The sequence below is a fragment of the Aythya ferina genome (assembly GCF_964211825.1).
Source record: "Aythya ferina genome assembly, chromosome: 1".
In the NCBI taxonomy this organism is placed as follows: domain Eukaryota; kingdom Metazoa; phylum Chordata; class Aves; order Anseriformes; family Anatidae; genus Aythya; species Aythya ferina.
In genome coordinates this window covers 1,957,003-1,982,936 of record NC_140296.1, presented here as the reverse complement: position 1 = coordinate 1,982,936, position 25,934 = coordinate 1,957,003, and the positions used below count along the sequence as shown (strand labels likewise).

Sequence of the window (25,934 nt, the reverse complement as noted above, 5' to 3'; positions counted from 1 at the left end):
CACCAACATCTCTCCGGTACGTTTCTCACTCTCAGGTATTTAAAGCACTCACCAACAAATAATTTAAAACAAGAAATGCAATGAAAAGTCCAGGTGCATTTGAAAGTTTTCACCATAAAGAAGCTTAACACCACGGAGTTTAGGCGGAATGACGCACGAAGGCGACGTCCTGCGGGGCTGTCAGGGTCACTGGTGGGTGGCTGTCCCCTGGGGTGGCATCACCCAAAGCTCCCATTTTCATAGAAATCCGTGCATTAACACTGCAATATACATTAATGCTCAGCCAGTCACACAAATCTGAGGATGAAAGTTGCAGACTTTTAAAAACAAAGCACGGTGACGGTGAATTACCCTATATATTAAAAAGCTCATTTAGCGACGTTTAGAAAGCTATGCAGCTAGACAAAATGTAAAAAGACACTTTATGTACAGGTCTACGTGCATAAATAAGGATTAAAAATAAAAGGAGGACTGAATTTGTGTATGGTGAATGTATTTCCACTTGAAGGCTGAGAGACTCAACAGCGAGCCAAGCAGTGACCTGAACCACATCTGGAACGAGTCGCCGTGAGAAGTCAGGGCACACGATGGTCAAAATCCAGATGAAGAATTGGTACAACTCACCCAGCAGGAGCAGTTTGTGTTGATACAGTTTTTGGGCTGTGGATATTTGGGTTAATTGTTGGGGAATTTTACTGAAAAAATAAAAAAACCCTACAACGTATACATCAAATGCAAAGGACTTGAAAGCGTGCAAATCAGCAGCACATCTGAAACCTCCCAAAATATTCAGCCGTAGCAATGCACCTGTTTTCACTGACCTTGACCTGAGAGTCTCCAGTGAACGCTAACAAAAGGAAGGAGCAGCAAAGGAGCCGACACAGCCAGCTCTGGAGACAAGATCTCCCGCGTCAGCAAAATGTGCGGCACGGAATTGACACTTTCAGCACCATTCATCCGAAAGACGAAGAAAGGAGATGGGTCTGGGGGGAATTACACATGCACACCCTTCACGGTGTAGCTCTTCAAACTCTTCTTTTTATTCTGTAATGCTAACAGAAGCGGAATGGCAAAGACAGCATCATTTTCTCCTTGCCAAGCTCACTCAGTTGACAAAGTAAAATGCACGTTGAAGATGCAGATCAATGGAGTAGGTCTGCAAAGCTCCAATACAGTAAGAAAAAGGATGGAAAAAAAGAAAAGAACTGAAGGAATAACAGGTTTTGCATTGTTTTGACTTTTCTTTTTAGGTGTAATTTCAAAATTCAGTTTTAAATGATGCCATTTACCCCATCAAGTGGGATCAAAGTCAAGAATCGCAGAGCACCTTGCAACTCATTTTACATTAAATCAGTCCAAAGCGCAAGGAGGTGAATCAGCAAGTAGGAAGATATCCAAAATTTCCAGCTCCCCCCAAAAACAGGTCAAGAATAATTCATGACATCTGGGATTATGCCAGCAGAAAGCTAAGAGTTCCCAATTCCTCCCTATAATATAGGGAGTGCAAGCGCACACAGTGGGCAACGATGCCCCAGCTACTACTACATTGATTTATTTTAATTTTTTTTTTTTTTTAAGATGAAAGGAAACACACATTCCTAGTAACATTAAAATAAAAAAGTAGGAGCTGAATGTTTTATTTTATTTTTAAATCAACCCAACCCACACACACCGGCAGAGGCAACCCCAGAAAAAGTGAACGCCAAAATTCTGTGCCAGGGAAGAATCGGGCAGGTGCTTGCTTCGAAGTGTTCAGTCTTTTTGTAGCATTTTGGAGAAGAGCCGACCAAAAATCACTACGGAACAGCCTCAAAACCACCTACTTAGCAGTGAATAAATGCATGAACGCAGTCTCTCGGCAGAAAAAGTCCTGATGCACCTCAAAAAAAAAACTCAACCTGCCTGTGACAAGTTGAAGTGCAGCGTTAGACATCAATTCCCTACCTCCCTCAACAGACAAAGGGATGCAGAACACCTTTTACTATGCTAAGATGTATTTGGTGATGGAAAGTGTTTATTCTGAGCAATGGAAACAGATCCCAAGACATTGGTGACAGCAACTACAACGCAGGTGAAATATTTACGCGCAAGATGGCACCGAGGGCTGCTTCCAGCTGTCTGCACTTTCATTTTTTATTTTTTCCTTCGAGGTGAGGCTGTCACATCCATGCTGCCATCAACGTGGCCTCTCCTCCGGCATATCTGGCAAGCAAAACACCGAAAAGCAGAGCAGGAGGTGGCCCCCACGGGGCATGGTGCTGCTGCACCCGGCCCTGGCTGGATGCAGAGGGCAAGCTGCCAGCAGGACTTTGTCCTGCTCCCCGTCACGCCAACGGGGCCGTCCTGCCAGCTTCCCACCCACCTTCCCGGCCACTTATCGGTGTCCCCAGCTACAAAAGTGCTGCAAGAGATTGTCTTGAAAGCCTTGATGAAGTCCACGTGTTCAGCCGCTGCTCCTTTCACGGCCAAGGCCGCCTCAGGCAGCAGCTGAGGCGTCCCAGCCTCTTCCCAACCCCAAACCCTCCCAAGTCCCTCAGCCGCTCCTCACAGGTCTTTTACTCAAAGATTTTCTCAAAGCATTCGCTTTGGGGTCGCTGGTGACGAGGCATCCCAAAATGGCGGGCTCACACCAGGCCATGTGGGAGTTTGGCGCTGCCCTGCTCTGGATTTACCACCTCTGTACCTTCCTGAAGCTGTTCCTGGTGACAATAACCTCGTGTCCTGTGGGACAGGGATTTTGGGGGATGCTACTTTTTGGGAAGCCCCAAGAGGGAAGGGGTTGGGGGCTCTTGTAGGGCCGTGAGCCTTCCCTCACTCCTCATAGCACAGGAGTATGAGGTGGGATGCCTCAGCCCCACAGAACACCACCTCAAGGCCCAAAAGCTGTAAAAATCAACTCAAATCTTCCCCTATTATGTTGAAAGGGGAGTGTGCCCCCAGCTTTGGCCCCGGGGGAGCTTCCTAAGGAGGGGGCTGCAGAGTGGCTGCATTTCAGCAGCCCAAACCCCAAAACTGGGGGAAGTTTTTCAGTCCTGGTCAGGAAACCTTAGTGAAGCCGGTCAGCTGGAGGCAGGAGGGCACTGCCTGCATCTGCTGCTGGAGATTTCTGTAGGGAAATGGTTCGTTTCCCAGTGAAACACATCCAAAAAATCCTATATTTTCCTAACTTCCTCTTAGTATCCATCAAATCAAGGGCTCCAACTTGGTTGTAACGTTCCCAAAAGATCAGATCTCATCTCAGCCTAACTAAAAAAAGCCTAACTTGTGTCCCAGGCCCTTCCCCAGCTTCGGAGCCCTTCTCTGGCCACGCTCCAGGGCCTCGATGTCCTTCTGGGAGTGAGGGGCCCAAAGCTGAACCCAGCACTCGAGGGGCAGCCTCAGCAGAGCAGAGCCCAGGGGGACGAGCACCTCCCTGGCCCTGCTGGCCCCACTGCTCTTGTTGAGCTCATCACCCACCCGAAGGCCCCATCCCATTTTCCCCAATAAGGTGGGAAACACCCCATAACGAATCACTGTCATATAATTAAACACATGCTTTAGTTGGGTTCTTAATTTAATGACAGGTGTGTCACAAACCAAGTTGCTCCTCCAGGAGCCCCCGTATATGCAGGGCCAGGCTGCATTAATATTCCCTTTCTACATCCAGCAGAGACAAAACTCACCTCCCCACAGCCATAATTAATCTCCCAAAATGCTTCATCACGACGAGACTCTTGGATGCCTCACGTAACAGCCTCCTCCTCGTTTAGTTTGTTTACCCCAAGCAGAATTACCACTACTGAGGCATTTCAAACGACACGCATGAAATCCCAGGCATCCGAAGGATGAATTATATTTACCGAAAAGCACCGATTTCACGTTATCTGTACACACACACACACACACCTCAGAAGCAGCAGCTGGAGCTGGGTTATTCAGATGAGAAACGTGCTTCTAATGAGGGGGCTCCTGTTAGCTCCAATCCAGCAGGCAAGCGCACATGTGGCTCTTCAAAGAAGGGAAAGAGCAGGGCCCGCTTCAAAGAGGCAACTTAAAGCACTGCACACAGCGGAGGGAGGATGAGCAGAATGGATTTTCACCACACAGTCCCCACGGCTTCACACCAGAGAGTTTTGTAGGGTGGGCACGCCAAGTTCATGTGGGCACGCCAAGGACTCTGGCTTCCCCTCTTCCAAGGGAAACTTGTCTCAACAGAGGCAACGCTGTCGATGGAAGGCAGGAACAGAAGCATTTTGGTGCCTACAGCATCAGAAGTCACCGCCAGCGTTGTGGTTCAACACAAATAGCTGACGGGCAACTGGAAAGCTCTCTGAGCTTCCTCAGGTTTAAGGGAAGTTCAGACATGGCATCAGCAGAATGCAAAAAATGGATATTTAAGGAGAGAATTACCCTCCCTACCCTCGATGCTGTGCTCGATGCACCCCAAGGTATGGTCCTGGCCCTCCAGGCACGCTGCTCTTCTTCAATCCAGATAAAAGAAGGGCTCGTCCGGGATTTGAACCCGGGACCTCTCGCACCCTAAGCGAGAATCATACCCCTAGACCAACGAGCCGCTGTGATATTGCTCCTTTGAGCACGCGTTACGCCTTCCAGAACAGAAAACCAAAGCAATTGGGTGACGTTAGCCTTCACCACACAGCTGTAATTACGCCAGCCTGAGATTCTGGAGAAGGCTCAGTGCTTCTGCTGAAACCAGCAGTAACCTCCTCCTGTCCTCAGCAGCCAGCTGCAAAGTCACAGGGGACATGATTAGCACTAAAAAACAGCCTAAAACCCCCCAAAAAACCTCCAAACCCTTTTAAGTATGTCCACAAGCTACTACATGCGACTACATACACATTGCTCTGCTCTTTTTCTGCATGTTGGAAGCAACACACAGCCCAGAGCCTGCCATCTGGCAGCAGATCAGACCAAAGGCTGGCTTATCCTGATCACAAAAACCACAATAAACTGGTCAAAAGAGCAGCTAAAACCATAGCACACCGGTTTGAGCAGTCACCGGTTTCCTGTTGACTCTTCAGCTGAAAAAAAAAAAAAAAGAAAACCCAGACACTACCTGCTTTTTAAATGAAAGTCTAACCTGAAAATCCGTACTGCACTCAGCGTTAGGGCGTTGCTTCTATTAATGACATGTGAAGCTCACAGAAGATCGATCCATTGATAAACATCAATAAAAGGAAACGTATTTGACACATCTGCATCGAAAAGTGTGAGAAAGCAGCCTTAGTGACCACACGCAGCTGATTTTCACCTCTTCTAGCCAGAAGATGCTTCCTGCCACAATTTCTGCTCGCCCACCATGCTCACACCGATCAGACAATGCTGGTGGCATTGCACCGACACACCAAAAACCACCCAAGGACAAAGCACACAGCCTGAATTCTGCTGCAATGCTTTTATCATGATGAACAGTTTGTTTTTTCCAACCACCTTTGTGCCAACACCGCCAGCTCCAAGAACAGGGCAAAGGAGCTCACACGTCTGCGTCCATCCATCCAACTGGCTCAACTTGGAGCACAGACAAATTCGTTTTAGATATTCTACACTAGTCAGTGGGATTTTTTTCTTGTCCAAGCAGGCTACGGGGACATTTCCTTCCCAAATCAACCTGGAAAATAGAAGAGGTAGAGAAATCCCCGCTAGGAAGTGGTTCAAAGGCTCTGGATGCAAGGAGGCATCATGTTTCTTTCTCAGCATGCATAGGGGAGATCAATTTCCACCTAATTCAGCATATATAAAAGAATTAACTCCTTTATAAAAACCCCTTACCTGAATGAAACAGATCCCTTCCTAGAACTGTCACTGTTTTATAAACACACACTTTAACCTTCCAGGTTGATTTGATAAAGCAGAGTCAGCAGCATTTTTATCAGGGAGCAAAAGTCTGGATCCCTCAGTGCACACATTTCCATGCTGGGTTGGAGCGATACCAGCACTGCTACCCTTGTTCTTCCCACTGAAGACTTTGTACCACTCATTAAAAAACCTCTAAAATGAACCACTGCCCCGCTTTGAGTACGAAGCATCACTGTTAAAACAGTTTTTCTGCTTGGATTTGGTACAGCTTCATTTGTCTGACCTTCAGCTAACCTTGCTGCCTGACACGTCGGCGTGAGGTTGGTCACCAGCCACTTCTGCTTGGAGATCCACACACACCGTTTTTCCCCAGGTCTCGTAGAAAGATGTTCATCAACGTTCCTATCAGAGCACATCTCGGCTCTGGGGACTTGTTCTCGTACCACAGGCACCCCCTTTTTGCCCACAAGGAATCTGTGAGCCACCACAAGAAGCCAGCATCGCCCTGGCTTCACCGACAACAAGTTGTGCCTGACCGATCTGGTGGCCTTCTGCGATGGGGTGACTGCACCAGCCAAAAAGGGAAGATTAACCAACGTCATCTATTTGGACTTCTGTCCTTTGACGTGGTCCCACGTGACTTCTTGGTCTCCAAATTGGAAAGGGATGGATTTGAAGGGTGGGTCACTGAGTGGATAAGGAGTTGGGTTGATGGTCAACAGCTCCATGCCCAGGTGGAGGCCGGTGATGAGCAGTGTCCCTCAGGGGTCCGTCTTGGGACCAGTGCTGCTTAATACCTTCATTGATGACAGATGATGGGATTGAGTGCACCCTCAGCAAGTCTGCAGATGACACTGAGCGTCCAGAGGGCCACGAAGGTGATCAGAGGGATGGAGCACCTCTCATTGCCACCTTTCAGTATTTGAAGGGGTCTTACAAAAAGACGGAGGACTCTTTACTCATGTAGAGAATGACAGGACTAGGAGGAATGATCTTAAACCAAAAGAGGATAGATTTAGATTAGACATTAGGATGAAATTCTAGGGTGGTGAGGCAGTGAACAGGTTGCCCAGAGGAGCTGTGGATGCCCCATCCCTGGAGGTGTTCAAGATCAGGTTGGACAGAGCCTTGGCCAACAAGATTTAGTGGGTGGCATCCCTGCCCATGGCAGGGGGTTGGAGTTAAACAACCTTTAAGGTCTCTTCCAACCCGAGCCATTCCATTATTTCCTGCCTGGGAATCAACTTGAGGTCTGCCTGTGTCAAGGACACCTTGAAGCTCCTAAGGAACGGGTACCTGTAGCATCAAGAAACTCCCAGCTTGCTGAGTCAGGAAATTCAGCAGCCTCATTTCAGGCCACGCTTCTCGGAGCTCGCTGCCAAGTCACCCCTCAGCTCAGCGTGCTTGTCCAGTGCTCTGACAAGTGTAAACGCAAAAAAAAAGTGGATTTTCCTGAAACTCGATTTTCACATACATACTCTTCGCATCCTCTTCAGGAGTAAGTCTGAAAATATTCAGCCCTTCTGACCGACGACTCAAGCAGCTCTTCTCTCCTTCACGCACCCTTCACCACAACACACGTCTCCCTTTCCAGTTTTCCCCGAGCAAATAGCAGCTGCCAGATCTGCCCAGCCCTTTTATAGCCGGGTACACAAACTTTCCCCGGCGGATTCAACCCCTGCAGAACATTTCACCACCCTCGAGGAGTCCCGCTCCGTATTTCCACTCCTCTTCTGCTCTGCAGAGGGTTTACAGTAACTCACCGAACGCATCTCCGTGTTGTGATGAGAAGTACCCTTTTCCTGCCACTCCAACTCATTATTTCGGGCAGCTTTGCTCCAGCTTGTCCTTCGGAGTGTTTACTCTTGAAGTAGCCACTTATTCTCCACTAAGATAAACTACGCTAAAGGAAAATGCTCTTGAATGTAAACAGAGATATTACAGCAGAAGGCGTTTCAGCCAGTTTGGAGAAAATCTGCTTCTAACTGACATCAGCACGGAGTAAAACACGTAACAAAAACCTGGAAGGGAGGCAGAGCAAGAAACCATACCCCTTTATCACCAAGCCCCATCCCTGACATGGAGCGTAACCGTTTCTAAACACAGCCACAGGTCTTCATCCTCCTCCTGGATGCAGGAGGATCCCGAGGGAATTCAAGCAGAGCAAGCTTCACCTGCAAGAGACGCGTGGCAGCAAACTGCAAGCCTGAATCTCGGCCATCTTATTGCGGAGCAGGTCTCCTGTAAACACAGAGCCAAGCAGCTCCCCTTATCTCCTGCAGACAAACTCCTCCAAGCGACCTTGGCACACGGCTTTACGAGCGATCAGCTGCTGTTCCCTGGCAATTTGTGCTTCCACCTGCATTTCATTCCAAGGAGGAAAAAAAAAAAAAAAAAAAAATCAGAACTAATTTACCTGCTCTCTGGCTCTGGTTATGCAAGGCAAGCTGCTGAACCGGCACGGGTCAGCGGGTGCAAGTTTGGATGTTCTTTACAAGGTGCAAAACGCATGGGATTGTTATAAATATAAGTGAAAGGGGTTTTAACGCAGTATATATGACACACCCAGTCACAAAGTTACTCAATTTAAACTAAAAATTGGTATTCTGAATTCTTGGTGCGATAGTGGAATCGTAGGAAAGATCCCGGAGTCATTAGGGTTGGAAAAACCCTCCAGGATCATCTGCTCCAACCACCCCCTACCACCAACGTCCCCACCAAGCCCTGTCCCCAAGCACCACGTCCAACCTCTCCTTGAACACCCCCAGGGACGGGGACTCCCCCACCTCCCTGGGCAGCACAAAGCCACGAGCACAGACCCGGGTTCAAACAGATATCGATGATTTTGTCAGCTCTTGGCCTTCCACTTGATCAGGAGCTTCTCCTCCCTCCCTAAAGCCATCAAAAATTACTAAGCAATTTTCTTCCTCGCTTCAGTTTCAAGCACGCTTTTAGCCTGGCATTTTATTACGCATTAAAACGCTCTGATCCCCACCGCCTGCGACAAACGACTCTCTTAAAGCATGGAACATCCTTAACTCGTGCCCGAACAATGATCCTCTAGCAATGCACACGGGGGGAAAAAAAAAAAAAAAAAAAATCCAGACAACATTAAACAGCGAGAAACGCACCCACCATAAATCACGTCGCTGTACAGTTTGGGATTAGGATGAGTTGCCACTAGCAACAGAGCCCAAAAAAAGAAATCAATTCTCTCCCTATATATAGAGAGAGTCCTCGGAGCCTGCAATGGAGTCAATGTTTTCAGCAATTTGTCTCGGGGAGGTATTAGCAAGCCAGCATGTGAGCGGAGAAACATGACAGCCAGACGCAAAACAACCCTAAAACAACGTTTTTTTCTCCCTTTAAACAGAATAATAATAAAAAAGAACAACTGGAAAGATGCTGATGAGAGCGAATATTTCATTCACCCTCTTCATAATAAAGGCAGGCAGTTTTTACAGCAGCAGTGTTTACAATAAATATGACAAGTGGTTTTCTAGCTGACGTGCATCTCAAATTATCACTGATCTTTTTTTTTTTTTTTGCTTTAAATGGGGAAACCAAACAAGAAAAGAGACAATTTGGACACATGCAAAGGTATTTCTGCTGACGGCTTACCCAGAACTGATTCGTCACATTCAGCGTGATTTGGTGTTTCTCTAAATACCAGCACGTTGTAATTCCGAGGTTACTGAGAGCTGCAAGAAAACAGGGGTGTGACAAGTCCCTTTGATCCCCCCCCCAGCACCTTTCATCATCCAGGCAGCTCGTTTCAGCCTGGAGCTGCAAAACGTTTTGCAGGAGGCAGCGACAGAGATCTCACCTTGCTCATCTGTCACATTTCGGGGATCTTGACGGCGCCTCCCAGCTTCATTACAAACATTTCCTTCCTTCCTTTACCTTTAGTTTCAACGCATCCACTTTTTCCGTAAATAATGCACTTCACAAGGCTACGTTTTCAGCAGCATTGACAGAAGTCAAATGCTTTGTTTTAATTCATACAACAAGAATTACCATCACGTTTTTCCCTCGTAAAAGGCAGATGCTGTCCTAGCAGTGCACGTCCCATATCCTGGGTTAGTTTTATTCATTTTTTGGGGAGTGCTTTTTAGTAATCCACTGGAAATACACAGTCCAAACTGTAAAAGTTATCTGTAGGTAATTTATCTGTATCTTGGGTTATTCCTTATGAAGTTCCTTATGAAGTTTTGGGGTGGGAACACAAGATAAAACTGACAACAACTGGAGGAAAGGAAGGAATTTCAGGTGGTGTCACCCCAAAAGCCAGGTGAACCAACCCAGCTTACATCTCTGAATGCAGATCTCAGAGTAAGAAGGCAGATTCACCACGCAGCTCTGATAAAATGCTGCTGGTCACAGGGTTTTTTTGGGATATTCAGCCTGGTCATACAACAGAGGCAGGAATGGGATCCCTCAGGCACTAAGAAATGCGATTTGCACGATCGTCCTCACCACCAACCTCTCACCAAAGCCTTTCCCAGCCAAAATAATTCAATGCTACATCATTGTTAGAGGCTGTGGTCCACACACATCATGGAAAATCAAGGATCTCTGCCACTGTGAGCACCTGTTCCAGCCAAGCCTCAGCAAAGTCCCCCTGTTCCCAGCTATTTGGGGATTTCCACCTTCTCTTGGCCAGGTGGGACTTGGAAGAAGCCACAAGAGAGACACCAAAACTGCCCCCAAATTCGGGAAGCAGCGTACTTCGTGGCAATAAAGAGCAAAGGAACAAAGCATGCTCCTGCAGGCAGAGCACCTGCTGGGTAGAAAGGGAAAAAACACCCTAGGATTTCCTTCCCAGGGCTGGCAGGGCACTGCCTGTCCTTGAACCAGGTCTTCTCATCTCGTTTCTGGAATGAGGGGAAGTTCTTCCTTCCACCCATTTAATCTGGTTCCCTACCCAGAGAAAAAAAGGTCAGACAGAGCCCAGCTCTATCTTTTTTTTTTTTTCCAAAAAAGCAGAAACTTAAAGTCTGCTGCCACCCAGCCTCTTGGAAAGGACATTTAAAAGGCTACAAGAAGCCTTTTCTTCTTGCCACTGGCTCTTCTTCACCTTGCTTCCTACCCACAGCAGCAGCAGCTACTACAAACACCTGGGCAGGGGAAGGAAAATCCTCCCCAAGGGCAAACGCAGCTCGAGTGCTTCAGTGGGAATTCAGAAATCAGTTTTTCTTATACCTGTAGTGGAAATTCCTTTATAGAAAGGGAACTTTTTGCAGCACCACCACGCAGTGGGACTATTTTCCCTGATTGAAAAGCCCCGGGAAAAGCAGAAGTGAAGCAGGGGAAGATAAGGCAGAGCGTTTCAAACATCAACAAAATCGGGGCCAGCCCTTCCCTAGCGTAAGGTTGAGGTAGGCAGCTAATTTTAGAAAGGAAAAAAAAATAATGAAAGGGTGAGCAGATCAACTTCTGGAGCGGGCAGATCTGCTTCAGGCACTCACAGAATGGTTTGGGTTGGAAGGGACCTGGAAACGTCATCCACCTCTGGGCACGGACACCTTCCACTCCGTCAGCTGGCTCATGGGAGAGTAGAAAAGATTTGGGATGTGTCTGGATTCAGGAAAACATCCCCTGGGCTGTAAAGATCCCATCGTGGTTCTTGTGAGTGTCGTTAACTGGACAGGAGCACTGCAGCACCGCCAGGTGAAGGACTTGGCATTAAGCAGCTCCAAAACCAGAGAACATCAAAGCAACCAAGCTATGGGAGATGAAAGCAAAAGGCTCCATAACCTAGCCCACGGTGTTTAAAAGACGTCCCAAAACTCAGAATAAAGCCCGCTTTCGACAGCCACAGCCCCTTGAGATCTCCAGCAGTGGCAAACCGTGGCTGCAGGTCACAGAAAGTGTCTGGACTTTGTGTCCAGACGTCTCCAGGACATCAGGAACAGCATCACCGCCACCATCCTCGACTTCAGGTTCCCCCAGAGATGGGCAGACACCAAACATCAGCTTCAGCCATCGAAGATTTACAGCCAATGAAGGTTTTCAAGTGACAGATTCTCACCTCCTGGGTGAAATGCGTGAGCTTCAGGTGTGTACAGGAACTGGATTCTACATCCTCCCTGGTTTTCTATGCAAGGTTCAGAGCTACTAGCCAAAATCTGCTTTCCCATAGATTTATACAAAGCTGATATTAATATTTCAGAAGGTTTTTCTAGCCCACGTGAGCATCACAGACATCATTTAAGCGCTGCGTAATTTTGACAGGTGAGAAGTTTTCGGGCAAAAGCTGCCCTGAAAGCCTGCACGCTGCTCAGCCCGTCACACCAAGCACTTCTGGGCCTTTCCCACGGGGAAAAAAATCAGAGCCCAAAGTGAATCAAGGCACTTTAAGTCTATCACCACCCATAAAGCTCGTGGTGTGAAGACTCAGCACCTCCCAAATCGTTATTCCACTTCTGAGCTCTTCGCTAGTTTTGTGTATTTCGGATGCAAGTGAAAAAGCCAATATGAACTTATTTTACTGCAACTCCTTGCAGAAACTGCTGAAAATAATTCTCTTTCACCTCTTTAACTGTTTAGGAAAATGAGGAATATCAGGAATTGCTACAAATTCCACCAGTAGACCCAAAGATGTTGGTTACAGAAAGCACTGCGGCACCCACAAGGTATTAATGTGCTGCTGTATGGAGAGCTGAGGTCCTTCAAGAGCAAGGAAAACGTGAGATTGGCCAAAGATGTAGAAAGGAAATCAAATCATGAGCCTTAAATCTTTCTGATCACAAACTCGCCCATCTTTCTGCTGGTACACCTGAAAATAGTAACAGAAAGCACTCCCCTTCCCCTCACCCTCTGGATTCTCAGTTTCACAAAGATTTATTGCCTGCTTTTGTATGGAGAAAGGAAAAATCACCTAATATAAAAAGATTTGCAAACAATCCAAGGATAGCTTCAGTGAAAAGAATGGCATTTGGTTAATTACGAGGTCCTGAAAAGCAGAACACTCAGCTCTAAAAACACACGTTCATCCACGTTACCTGGCTTGGAGGTTTGCTATACAGATGTGTCACTTCAATAGCACCCCAATAAAAAAGCACAGCCCCATTTAATTGTCACCTCCAGGGGTGTTAAAGGGAAGAGGGGAGAAAAAAAAAATAGTGTTATAGTCCTCTAAGTGCACGTGTGTGGATGCTGCTGGCTTCCTTATCGCTCATCCTCATCTAGAAGGTCCAACCTCTCTGTCTCCTTGCTCTCCAGTGCGGTCCCACAGCTCCTGGCCTTCTAAATTTATCAATTTAGAGCGCAAAGCCAGCAAGATCTGCTCCCCAGTCTTCTGTCTGGACGTAATTTCAGGTACAGGCTTGCATTAAATAAACATAAATCACGCCAGCGCTCACGGGGGAACGCAGCAGGCTCGTGTCAGCCACCCAATTATCTCCCCCAGAAAAATGATTTCCTCCCATCCGATGCTGGGGAGGAGAAACGATACTGGGGAGGAGAAACCACGGCTGTTCCTCTGGGTAAGAGGACAGGGAAGGGGAGCAGCTGTGGCACAGGATGGAGGTGGAGCAGGGAGAGGAATTCCTGCTGGGGAGATACCTGGAGGCACGGCTGGTTTCGAAGAGCATCCGTGTGCTCTGGGATTGCCAGGATAATAAATTACCAAGAGCTTATCACCGCGTGCTAGTGCTCCATTTGTTCATTCTTCCTTCTACTTTGGATGGAACTGAATATTGGGGGTGAATTCGGTAAAAGTGGTGTTTCTGGGTCTATAAACTGTGTGTTTATAGAGCTGGGGGATGCCAACGCCGCAGCAGATCTCGTATAGGAAGTGTGAACGCTCTGCCTGCGTGCTGTGCCTCTCACACAGCTCCGTGGGCTAAAAACACAGGGAAGAACGGTAGAGGAGGGAGAATATAGAGATAAAAATCAGAAGCAGGACTTGTTTTTAAGCCAGGTGTTCCCAGGCAGCTAGATTTACCTGCCATCTGATTTAGTCCACCTGGATCACATGGGGCTGATGAGAAACAACCACCCAAAGTCGTGATTGAAAGACAGGACAGGCACCCGGGGCACAATTTGGGTTCAATTTAAAAAAAAATAAATAAAAAATAAGGCCTTCATTTCTGTCTTTCTAACTTCCAGAATTAAAACCAAAAGCATTTCTTCCTTAAAAAAGAGTTTGGAGTAATTCCTCAAGTTTCCAGCCATCCCTAACACCGCCAAGAACATCTCCCAGAGAATAAAAGTTCATTCATTCTGCTATTTAAACACCTTTAATGGTACCTTTGATCTGGGATCATCTCAGAGTGTCATACCCTCAGGAAAAATCGTGGCTTGTCTGGGTTCTCTGAATGCCTGACGGCACCCACCCAGACGTGGGGCGAGGAATTTTTCACCCAACTCACAACGCTCTGACAAGGAACGGCTCCAAACATCAGGAATTTGGGCAAATCTAGGGGTAGCATCCGCGTTTACTGCAGCACGCAGGGAAAAAAAATAGATTTCAATAGAGTTTTAGTTAGTTTTCTCAAGCATTAAATGGCAAAATTGCATTTATTTCTGAAGTAATACAACTGAACTCGTACCAGCATTAATTCAATCAAAAGACTAACTTAATGCACTCTCTGATTCATTTAGCAAGCTGTTGCTAAAACTCTAAAACCTAATAAAGCACACGCACGAAACCCCACTACTTGGAGCTATTATAAAACTGTAATTCATTGGGAGCACCCAGCCTGGAATTGCTTCGGTTCGTGCTGAAGCTGATGGGGTTTTACAGCACATTTTTACGAATATGGGCACAGGGCAACCTTTTTGTGTGTGCTTTTATACAGAATGAAAGACCTGGAAGATTAAATAAGCTCCCTGACTTTAATATATAGAATTTTTTGTTATTTTTTTTTGTCTTAGTCATCAGAAAACTGAACTGACAGCCACAACATAAGGCAAAAAGCCCCCCAGGAGCAGCAGCTGACCTCAGGGAGCAGCCGGGAAGGGGTGCCCGGCGATGCTGCAGTCAGATAACCACCCTCCCGTAGCCTCTGCCCCCCAAAATTCTCTGCTTTCACCTCCACCACGAGCAGGGGAGGTGCGATCTGATAACACCGCTTCCCTCAGCTGTCAGGACAAGCTTCCCACTCGCTCGCCCTCGCCAGGCACAAAGGATTTCAAGTCCCGACGGGAGACGGGACCGGCCGCTCCCTTTTGATCCCGAGTTCCTGGAGCCGCGTCAAATCCAAATGTTAAAAAGGAAATTTCACACAATTCGAGGCAGCTTTCGTGAGATGAGATGCAGGCGGAGCCCGGTTAGACCTTTTGGTTAAAATATAACCACTTCAGAGGGAGCGACGGCTATCCCCTTCTTACCATGCAAGCCCCTTAGGACAGAGGCATCTTTCTATATTATTATTATATAAAAATATATTATCATATAATAATAATATAGATATAATATCCTTCTCTGGAGATATTCAGGCTGACCTTGCAGGCACCGTTTACGAAGCCTCCGTGCAGGTTTAGCTGGGAGGCTGAAAGCCCCGTCTGCAAAAACCGCTCGAAGCGCCACCGGCAGAGGATGCGAAAGCTGCCAAATTCACCTTTTTCCCACCAAACGAGATGAAACAAACACGACAGAAGAGCGTAGGGAATTAAGGCAGGCTACGCTGATTGTGTCTGGAATGATCAGAATGCCCTTCCTCTTCCCAGTGCCGTGACGTTTGTGGGATGTCCTGGACGCCTCCCGTTCCCCTTCCACGTGGGGTTTCGGAGGTAGGGGCTGGGATTAAAACCACCCAGACCCTCGAAGGGAAAAGCCCTGCTTATAGGATTTGGTCCAACGGGTCCCAGGAAGGGTTTGGGGTTCCTTTAAATTGCCTGTGCCATATTCTGAGACAGCCAGGTAGCTTGGTTGAGCGTCAGCTCCTCCTTGCACGGTCACACCACCAGCTCGCCACCGCTGCTTCTCCGGGGCTCTGCCAAGGAAAACCCTGCTGGGAACGATACCGGGGTAAAATCCAGCAGGAAAAACACCACCCCCACCCCTGAAAGGTGAAGAAATCCCTCCGAAAAAAAGGAGGCGTTCAGTCCAAACTGACAGCGCAGCGCCTAGCAAACAAGCCGTGCATTGTACCAGCAGCAGAATCCTCTTTTTATTATCTTCCAAGGCAAACACGTCCTAAAGGCTGGAGTGCTCCTGAAAGCCCGTAAAGAAACGAGCCCTGAAATTCAGGCTTCCAGAGCGAGCGTTGGCACCGCGTCCCTAAACCAGAGCTCATTCATATGCGAGCCTTAAAGCCAAGAAGTGGGGAAAAATATTAATTTTTCTTCTTGACACGAGTAAGAAGCGCATCGGTGCTCTCTGAAATCGCTGCTTCTGCTATAAAAAATACAAAGGACATTTAAAACAAACCTCCAGCAGCTCACCAAAAAACTCTGAAGCTACTTAGAAATATCGAAACAGGAGATCCATTACGTTTTATACGCCAGGGATTAAAAAAAAAAAAAAGAGGGAGTGTGGTCCATTTCTCAATTTCACTGTGCCAAAATAGGCTTGAATCCTTACACTGTGGCTATGTTTATACTGAAACTTATTTTTTTTACTCAAAACTTGGACTTCCACACCCAGTAGGCAACATTTTTATATTTTTTTTAAATGCATTCCAAGCTTCCCTCAAACAGCTCCAGTCAAAACAGCACCAGATTTTTTTAATTCCGTCAAGAATGCGAGGATCTCATTAAATAACTGCCTAATTACAGGTAACGTGCCCAGACCGCAGATCCTGTGGCATCTTGAACTGGAATATTATTCAGAAGCAACAACCACCAGCTTTGGAGGGGAAAAAAAAAAGCTGAAATTTCTGCCGCACGAGTACTCCGGCGAAGAATTATGCCGCCTGTCTTCAACTAATTAAGAGAGCTCGGAGAGAGGAGGAGAAAAACCCTGACAGTACTGCAACAGGCACTAGTGGTGAGAAAGATCACCCTGAGAGGAAAGAAATCCATTCAACTCTGAAGAAAATTGCAGGATTTAAAGAAATTAAAAAAAAAAAATAAGCTTCTAGATCCTCTAGATCTAGTGGTTGTGCAAGGAAAACCTTTCCAAGCGAGTCAAATTAAAACTAATATAATATTTTCTGTACTGTGTTCTTGAGTTTTCCTCGTACCTCTGCTGTTCTCTGCTTTGTGGAGGTGCAGCAAGGAGAAGCTGTTGGCACACAGAGCTGCCCTGCTCCTCGTTAAATAACACCACGGACGTCAGGTCTGCTGGATGGAGCAAGCAACCTTGGAGGAGAAAGGAAAGGTGACGGCGAAGGATGAGTTTCTGAGCAGTACGAAGGGGAAAAAAAAGAGGGCATCTTTATGAAAAAGCCTCCCAGCCATTGCAGCGAGGAAGTTTTGAACGGGAATTTAGAAAAGGGTTTTATCAGATCCCCCCTAGCCAGAGGCAAACCTGCTCTGGAGCCCAGGATGGGGTTGAAGGCTGTGAGCAAATTGCATTCCCTGCAGCTGGGGAGCAGGAAGCACAGGACGAGGTGAGCTCCTCACCACCACCTCGCCTCGGGGCAGGAAAAGGGAAAAAAAAGGAAAGCTCTCCTAACTTTTCAGGATCTCTGAGCGGATCCTAGTATGTATTAGTGTCCATACATACAAATACAGGTTATTTTCCAGCTCTTTTTCCAGTTCCTTCTCCTCCTGCAGCACCTCCTGCACTGAGACGAGACTTCAAGGCAACCAGGGCTGACAAATCTCTGATCCGTCGTGTTTAAAACTGGAACCGGGGCTGGTTTCTCCTCCAGTGAGCGTTGCCATAAACCTTATCAGGAACCTACTGCTGCAGTCAGCACGATTCCAGGAGCTCAGGCAAATTCCACGGGCGAGTACAAAGTATATTCACAGCAAAAGGTCACACGCAGCTGGGCTAGGGAGAGCCTAACTCGGTCCAGGAAAGGACACGTTCCGACTAGCACCAGCGAGCTAGCTGCAGGCACACATTCATTCACGTTTTGGTTTGTGTTTTTTTTCTTTGTTTTTGCCTTTTTTGTGTATATTTTTTTTCCTTAAATCCATCCTGTTCACCCAGGCTTGTTAGGGCAGAGGCGAGACAAGATGTTAGAGGTGTGGAAGTGATGTTAGAGGTGTCCAAGTGCCGTCCTCGTACCGGGAGCACAAATAAAATCCCCCTTGGAAACAGATGTGACAGCCAAGAAGTAATTAAAATTCACAATCAGAACTGGGTAAAAGAAAGTAACAGGGGAGAAAACCAACAAAATAAGTTGTCTGGTTGGAAGGAGGGATCGACCTTCAGAGGGCAGACCTTTGGAGGAGAGCACACACTGCATGAAGGCAAGGGACAGGGAAATTTAGAGAAGAAGGTGGCTTTACCCCAAAAAAGATGAATGAATGTAGAGGATAGATGCTGGACTGGATGATGAGAAGAGAAATTAAGGAGGGAGGAACCATGAGGACAGAAGAGTGGAAGGAATAGGCAGCACCTGAACGTATTTGCAAGCATCTCTGGGACACGCAAAGATCACGAGCCTATGATTTTGGCAAGTGCTTCTGCACCAGGCATCTAGCTGAAGCTGAGGAAGAATTAAATTTGGTTCCCCAGCCACTCATTTCTCTCCCGCTAGCAAAAATGCTCACGGAGCCACGCAGCCAGCAGCACCAGGGGATGGATTTACCTACAAGCAGTCCCATTTTGGGGACGAAAACTGGGAAAGGTGTGTTTGCAAGGGGGTGGAATCCCGAATCCACACGGCTCACCCAGAATGAGAATCCCTGTGATCCTACAGGGCGACAGCAAAAAAAAGGTGGGGAGCAGAGCCAGCCCTTCAGCAGCAGCCCAGACGTTAGAGCGGATTAAAACTGCCACGTAACCACAGCCTCGTGTTCGCTGGCAAAGCTTGAAAGCAAGGAAAGAAGACAAAAAAAAAAAGACTTTTTGAGAACGTAATATCAAAAACTGCAGAGGTTCGAGGAGTTCTTCTGGAAGCCAGGCCTTGGGATGACGTCCAAGGTGAAGCAAGCATCACCTACCAAGTTTGTGGAGCCTGCAGCACGCACGGACCTCACAGAAATCCCAAACCCAAGCGTGGATCACGTGGAGATCTTTACATTTACCAATTAAATAACGCAACGTCTGAAGCCAGCATAAAATATAGGAAAAGTGCCAACACCTTGGAGAAATTCAGCCATTCACAGCCCAGTTGGCCTTTGGAAAGGAGATGAACTTGCTCCCTAGAAGAAGCTAGGGGTGGACAGACCAAAGAAGTCCTTCCAGCCATGGAGCAGCTTCAAAGGATGCCCGTTTTGCAGCGAGAAAGCTTAGGTTGACCTTTTTTTGGGGGGAAAAAAGCACCTTTCTCCATCACGGCTGCAGAAGGACGATCTTTTTCTAGTCACGCCAGCGCGGATCCACCACGTGAAAGGCGGTGCTGGCTGCAGGGAGCTCGAGAAGATAAACACACGCCATGCCTAAAGCCGAGCCAAGGATCCCGAAAGCATCCTGAAGCCCTCGTTCCACGAATTCTCCCCGGCACCGAGCACGAAGAAACACAGCGCAGAGCCACGCCGAGGTTATAAACACAGGAAGGTATTTTTAAACCCGTTTCGCACAAGAGTCTTGTCAAAACACAACGCAGTTCGGGGGACTGCCGTGGATGATGCAAATTTTCTCAGAATCTGAGAATTTTAGGCTGTGCCCAAGGTTGTCCAGCACCCCGGGATGCTTTGAACCCAGCTACCTGCTTTGCCAATCGTAGGTGTGATTTCCACAAGCAAAATACTCTGCCTCTTCTTCCCAGCCTGCGTGACCCGAAGCTACATCCTCGGCGTGCAAAACGCTGCGTTATCACTGGAAAAGAAGATGGATTTTAGATTGAATGAAACACCTCGGTTTGGGGGATGCGCAGCCCTCCAGGAGGTGAAGCATCTGCGGAGAAAAATCCAGTTCCACCTGAAGAAGGAACCCCGTTTGGAACAACCAGCAGCTCAGCCTTCATCCCCTCCAAAAGGGGCTCTTTAAGCCTTCCAACCACAACCATTTAAACCGGCGCTGAGCTTTGCATAAAAAAAATAAAATAAAATATCAAAGCTGCTGGAATGAAAAGTATGTTTATGATCTGGGGCATTGCCAGAAGTCATCCAGCTCCTGCTCCGCCAGACAATGGACGTCTTTTGCTGGAACTCATCAGGGAACTTTCTGATCTTTTCCCTCGCATCTCGTCTTCAGGACAGAATATTTGAGGTTTTGTACAAAACCGGCCCGAAACGATATTAAAAAAATGTAATGAAGAGCGTTAAAGCCCAGACAGACACTCGGGTTTATAAATAATGTGTACACGATTTCAACGCCTCCGTTTAGAGGCTAATATATACAATAATTATTTGTAGCAAGCTCACATTTGGAAATATGAATTTGTAATCACCAGCTTGCAAACCATGCATGCAAAGCTTCCCGGTGCCGCTCCAGCAGCTGAGCGGAGCTCAGAGCAGCACAAACCAGCACGAGGCTGTGCCCTGCCCGCGCTTGAAAGCTCAAACGGGGCTGCAAAAGGACCCCAAATCCCTCAAGTTTTGGTAAAAAAGCAGGATTTGGGTGAAATTTAAGACTTTGGGATAGCGGTAGGGTGCTTTCAGCAAGCTGCAACCAAGCTTCTCCCACCGGTGACACGCACAGACCAACGTCACATCATCCTCAAAACCCTCCTCAGCTGTCTTCAAATGGAAAAGGCCCCAGCACCACAACCTCAGATCCTTTTTTTTTTCCTCCCAGCCGTCGTTTTTAAGCCACAATTCCCCCGTTTTCTCGCGCTCCGCCACCTGCTATCCGAAGGAACCGTGGACACGACGGAGCTGCCACCTCCTATCGCATCACGCCACGTTTAAGGAGTGCTTCAATCCCTTAAAACCACACAGTGCTTCTGCAAACACAGGCTGAAACACCAAGCAGAGACTACGGACGTTTCGTGAGCACATCAATGAATGAAATATTCCAACCCCACGGCTCAATCCACAAATTAACATCAGAAATCAAGTCGCATTAAAGCCAAATATTTTAAAGGCAGCGTTTTCACGTTCTCCTCTTTTTATACCCACAGGTTCAGGGCAGCTTTCAGCTGCAGTGATTATGAGCACCTGAAGGATAGGAAACGCTAACAAAACCTTGAGTAGAGTAACAGGACCCGGCCCTAATCATCTAAAAATAATCTCCTATCCGGGGGGGGAGAAATTCCTTAGATCTGTTAGTTATTACTCAGCATTTGCTGGTAAAACACTGCACAGATGATTATTTTGATCTCAGGAGATGAAGGCTGGGATCTTTCCCCTGCAAAAAAAAAAAAAAAAAAAAAAAAAAAAGGGTTTTGATATCCACTGCAGGCAAACAGGGGAGGGAAGAGCCTTGTCCCTCTGATTTATTAGGAGAGGGTGTCGTGACAGCGAGACAAACAGCACGCCAGCTCTCAGAGCGGCCACATTTGCATTTTAGATGGCAATATAAGGCACAAAATCTGATCAAAATCTGATTTAATTAACGGGTGGGAGACACGCTGCCAAAAAGAGAAGGGCAGCAGCAGCCCCACGACCCAATACTTGACAGAAAACCCCAAAATTTCTACAATTTGATCCTCTCCAAACACAATCATTAATCCTCCACCTAATGCTGGGTAGCCACTACCACCCTATTTCATTAAAGACAAAGTTTGGAGTTAAAGAGAAGCAAATCACATTAGTTAACATGAATAATAAAAAACTAATAACACGACGCCGTTGACGTAATGCAGATTTTCCCCTATTGCACCGAGTTTTAAATCATAAATGCAAATATCTTGCAAGTTTCTGGTATTAAAAAAAAAAAAAAAGGCTTTTTTTTTAATCTATCTATTTAAAAGTGCTGTTCAAAGCTCTTTCTAGCAAGATGTAAATCATCAGTGGTTTTAATGCATCCGTAATAATTGTAACAGCCTCTTACGGGCAGTAAATCAAAGTCTATTACACAGAGAAGCACTGCTGAAAAAAAAAAAAGTGCTTTTTCTGTGTTATTTGTGACTTCTTTAAAAAAAAAAAAAAACATTTCCCCCATTGAAGCGAAGAGGAAAAAAAAAAAAAAAAGTGTTTGCATTGTGTTAGCTGCAGTTATAATTTCCAGCTGTGTCAAAAACTTTAACAGCCTCAAAGCAGGAAATCCAAAGAGGAAATTCCATCGTCAGTTCCTGAAGTTTTGTAACTCCAGCCTTCTTCCAAAAAAGCTGGATCTTAAAGGGAATTTCGGTCGCGGTTCTCTGCAGCCTTACCTGACGTCCTCGAGGAGCTCACATTCTGCCTGGTGCTTGGCCTGAAGCTTTGTCATCTGCTCGACCTGGATGTTTTTTAGCTCTTGTGTGACTTTCACCTGAGAAAACAACGAAACAACAAACCATATGAATCTTCCGTGGAGTTTAAATCATATTTTTTTTTCCCCATTAAGATACGATTTCCCTCATTTATTTTGAAATTGCACGTTTCGGGGCAAAACTAAGGCACAGAGCGAAGAATTAAGGGTGAAAAGAGGCTGAATTCAACGCACGCTGCCACCTGAGAGGGCTCACACCCCGCAGGAACCTCACGCTTCGGCCCCAAAATTAACGAAAATGCCGTTTTATTCTGAAAGATGCCAGGAGGAGGAGTGCCCGATGGGTTTTTAGAACAAAAAAAGCTTGGAAAAAATAAAATATCTGGGCTACAGGGGGGGAAAATCGACGGCGTGTGTATGTTTAGTGCTTAGGAGCAAGTTAAACAATTTTAAAATTAATTAAGATTTCAAAAAAAAAGATATTTAAAGAATTTCCTTTAAAGGCAGCCCAAAAATCACCGCATTTCTCAACGCTGCATCCAAATAACCCTTCACAGAGAGGCTGTGGTCCTGCTGCAATTTTGTGCTCATTAAAACCCCAAATCCCATCAGCCCGGCACCTCCTGGCAGGTATCAGGAAGGATTTGGGTTCAGAACGGCCCCACGGGGCTGTTTGCTCTCTTTTTTTTATTAAAAAAAAGGAGATTTGGGCATTAAAACCCCTCGGTGATGACAGGGGATCCTCCTGCTGGCTTGGAGGCATCGCCGCAGCCCCTGCGCATCGGGGAGGTCGGGAACGCCTCGCGGTGACGGTAATGGGGGCAGGAGGACCCCAAACCCCCTTCCCCTTCCCCAAATAGGGGGAGGAAAAGGAAATCGAGATCCTAAAAGCCAGGAAAAAAAACCTCCTCGGCTCCGACGATTCCCCGGCAGCCAGCCCCCTGCCACTGCACCGCGAAACAACAAAAAACAGGGAGGGGACGACACAAAACCGGGGGAAATCGCACCAAAAAACGGGGGAGCCCACCCCGCCGCAGCCCCAAATGGGGCAATATGACAATGAGGACCAAAGGCACGGATCCCAAAATCCTAAAACCGCCCCCCCACCCCCTCCTAGTGGCTCCCAACCCCATACCCTGCTCGCTGTCTCTGGCTCCCCCTCTGTCCCCAGCAGCTCGATCCCAAAGCGCTCCGTCCCCCTATATCAGCACCCGCACGCAGCTCGGGTCCCCAGCCACCCCCAAAAACCCCAAATCGACACCTCCCCCCCTCGCCGATCCCCCAAAAAGCAAACCACCCCCAACCCCGCACGCTGCGGCGGGCGGAAAACCCTCCCCTGCTGCCGCCACCTTTTGGGGTTTGCTCCCATCCCACAAACCCTACAGGTTTATGGCCACCCCTGCTCACCCTCATCCTCGCCACCCGGACCCTAATATGGCCGGGGGGGATCTCCCCGCTGCCGCAGACCCCTCTCTTGTCCCCCCCCACCCTTTGCAGGCCACCGCCCCCTCCTCTCCTCGCCCACCCCACTGCGGCCCCAATTCATTGCTGACCCCCCCTCATCCCTTAAATCTCCCAGCCTGTGAGATCCCATAGCCACAGACCCCATCCTTGTGCCCCATATCGCAGCCAGACCCTATATACGCCCCACCAGCCCTCATCCAAACGCAGCCCCAAAATGCAGTCAGCACCGCTGGTCCCCAATCCCATATAGGATCCCATTTAGGATCTCCCCTCCATGCCCAAACGCAGCCCTAAAATGCAGCCAGACCCCGTCCCCCCCAAGCCCTAAACACAGCCCCAAATCCCAGTCAGCCCAGGAACCCCCATACACCTGCCCAAGACCCCAACCCTATTGAAACACAGCCCCAAATCCCAGTCAGCCCTATTACCCCCCACACACACACTCCACCCAAAACCCCCAAATTGAACCCAGCCCCAAACCCCACACACCCCCACTGTCCCCTAAACCTACCCAGGACCCCCCCAAAAACAAACCCAGCCCCAAAACCTACCCAGGACCAAACCCTAAGGAAACCCAACCCCAAACCCTCATCACCCCCTAACTCCCCCAAAAACCCCAAACACCCCCAAATCCCCCTCCTCAGCCCCAACCCCGCCTTCAACCCCAAATCCCCTCAAGTCCCCCCCGAGCCCCAAAACCCCTTCCTCAGCCCCAAATCCCCTCAAGTCTCCCCCTCAAACCCCAAAACTCCTCAAGTCTCCCCTTCAGCCCCAAAACCCCCAAATCCCCCCCAAATCCCTCCTCAAACCCCCAAACCCCTTAAGTCTGCCCCTCAAACCCCAAAACCCACCAAACCCCCCTCCTCAGCCCCAAATCCTCCCCCTTCAGCCCCAAAAGCCCCTCCTCAGCCCCAAAACCCCTCAAGTCTCCCCTTCAGCCCCAAACCCCCCCAAAACCCCAAATCCTCTCAAATCTCCCCCTCAGCCCCAAAACCCCTCAAGTCCCCTCCTCAGCCCCAAACCCCCTCCAGCCCCAAAACCCCCCTCAAACCCCAAATCCCCCCAAATCTCCTCCTCAGCCCCAACCCCGCCCCTCAAACCCCAAATCCCCTTAAGTCCCCCCCTCAGCCCTAAATCCCCTCCTCAGCCCCAAAACCCCCCTCAAACCCCCAAACCCTCCTCAAACCCCAAAACCCTCCCTCAGCCCCAAACCCCCCCAAATCCCCTCAAACCCCAACCCCCCCCCCTCAGCCGCAAACCCCCCCTCAAACCCCAAATCCCCCCCAAACCCCCCTCAGCCCCAAAACCCCCCAAATCCCCTCCTCAGCCCCAAACCCCCCCCAAACCCCAAAACCCCCCAAATCCCCTCCTCAGCCCCAAACCCCTCCTCAAACCCCAAATCCCCTCAATTCCCCCCCTCAACCCCAAATCCCCCCGTCAGCCCCAAAACCCCGCAAACCCCCCCCAAACCCCAACCCCCCCCCAACCCCCAAACCCCCCCCAAACCCCAAACCCCCCCCAAACCCCAAATCCTCCCAAATTCCCCCCAAAACCCCAAATCCCCCCCCCTCAGCCCCTCACCTTCCTCGGCGGGGGCTGCATGTTGGTGCGCGGGGGCTGCGCATCCAGCCCGCCGCCGCCGCCCCCCCCCCCCCCGCCGGCAGCAGCAGCGGCAGCGGCAGCAGCAGGAGGAGGAGGAGGAGGAGGAGGAGGAGGAGGTGGAGGAAGGCTCCGAGGGGAGGGGGGGGGGGGGCGGCGGCCTCCGGCCTGGAGCGGCCACCATAGAACGGGGAGGGGGGGGGGGAGGAGCCATGAGGGGAGGGAGGGGTGGGAGGGGGGGGGAGCGGCCGCTAGGGGGCGCTGAGGGGAGGGGAGAGGGGAGGGGTTAAGGGGGGTGGGCGGGGTTAGGGGCGGGGTTTATAGGGAGGGGGTGGGGTTAAGGGGAGGGGGTGGGGTTAAGGGGAGGGGGTGGGGTTAAGGGGAGGGGGTGGGGTTAAGGGGGAGGGGGTGGGGTTAAGGGGGAGGGGGTGGGGTTAAGGGGGAGGGGGTGGGGTTAAGGGGGAGGGGGTGGGGTTAAGGGGGAGGGGTGGGGTTAAGGGAGGGGGCGTGGCTTGTAAGGGGGAGTAAGGGAGCACGTGGGGGGAGCGTGGGGGGTGAATGGGGTAAATGGGGGGGGGGTGAATGGGGGTGTAGGGGTGGAAATGGGGTGGAAAGGGGGTGGAAAGGGGGATGTAGGGGGAGAAATAGAATGTATATGGGGTGGGGGGTGTAAATGGGGATATAGGGGGGTAGAAATGGGGTGCACATGGGGTGTGGGGGGTGGAAATGGGGTGCACATGGGGTGTAACTGGGGATATAGGGGGTAGAAAGG

At 48.8% G+C, this 25,934-nt stretch overlaps 1 protein-coding gene across 3 annotated transcripts in view; it reads right to left on the bottom strand.

Moving 5' to 3' along the window:
- Positions 1–25,299, bottom strand: part of FCHSD2 (FCH and double SH3 domains 2) — a 137,684-nt gene extending 112,385 nt beyond the window's left edge. The window contains exons 1-2 of one of the 3 annotated variants that reach the window (XM_084494711.1): positions 25,145–25,299; positions 22,062–22,159 (exon numbers count right to left, since the gene is read on the bottom strand). In XM_084494711.1, coding sequence (XP_084350837.1) covers positions 22,062–22,159; positions 25,145–25,165 — 119 coding nt within the window. In that variant the 5' untranslated portion in view covers positions 25,166–25,299. The remainder of the gene's footprint in view (positions 1–22,061; positions 22,160–25,144) is intronic. The other 2 variants (XM_084494709.1, XM_084494710.1) reach the window with 2 other exon arrangements.
- Positions 25,300–25,934: the final 635 nt, after the last annotated feature.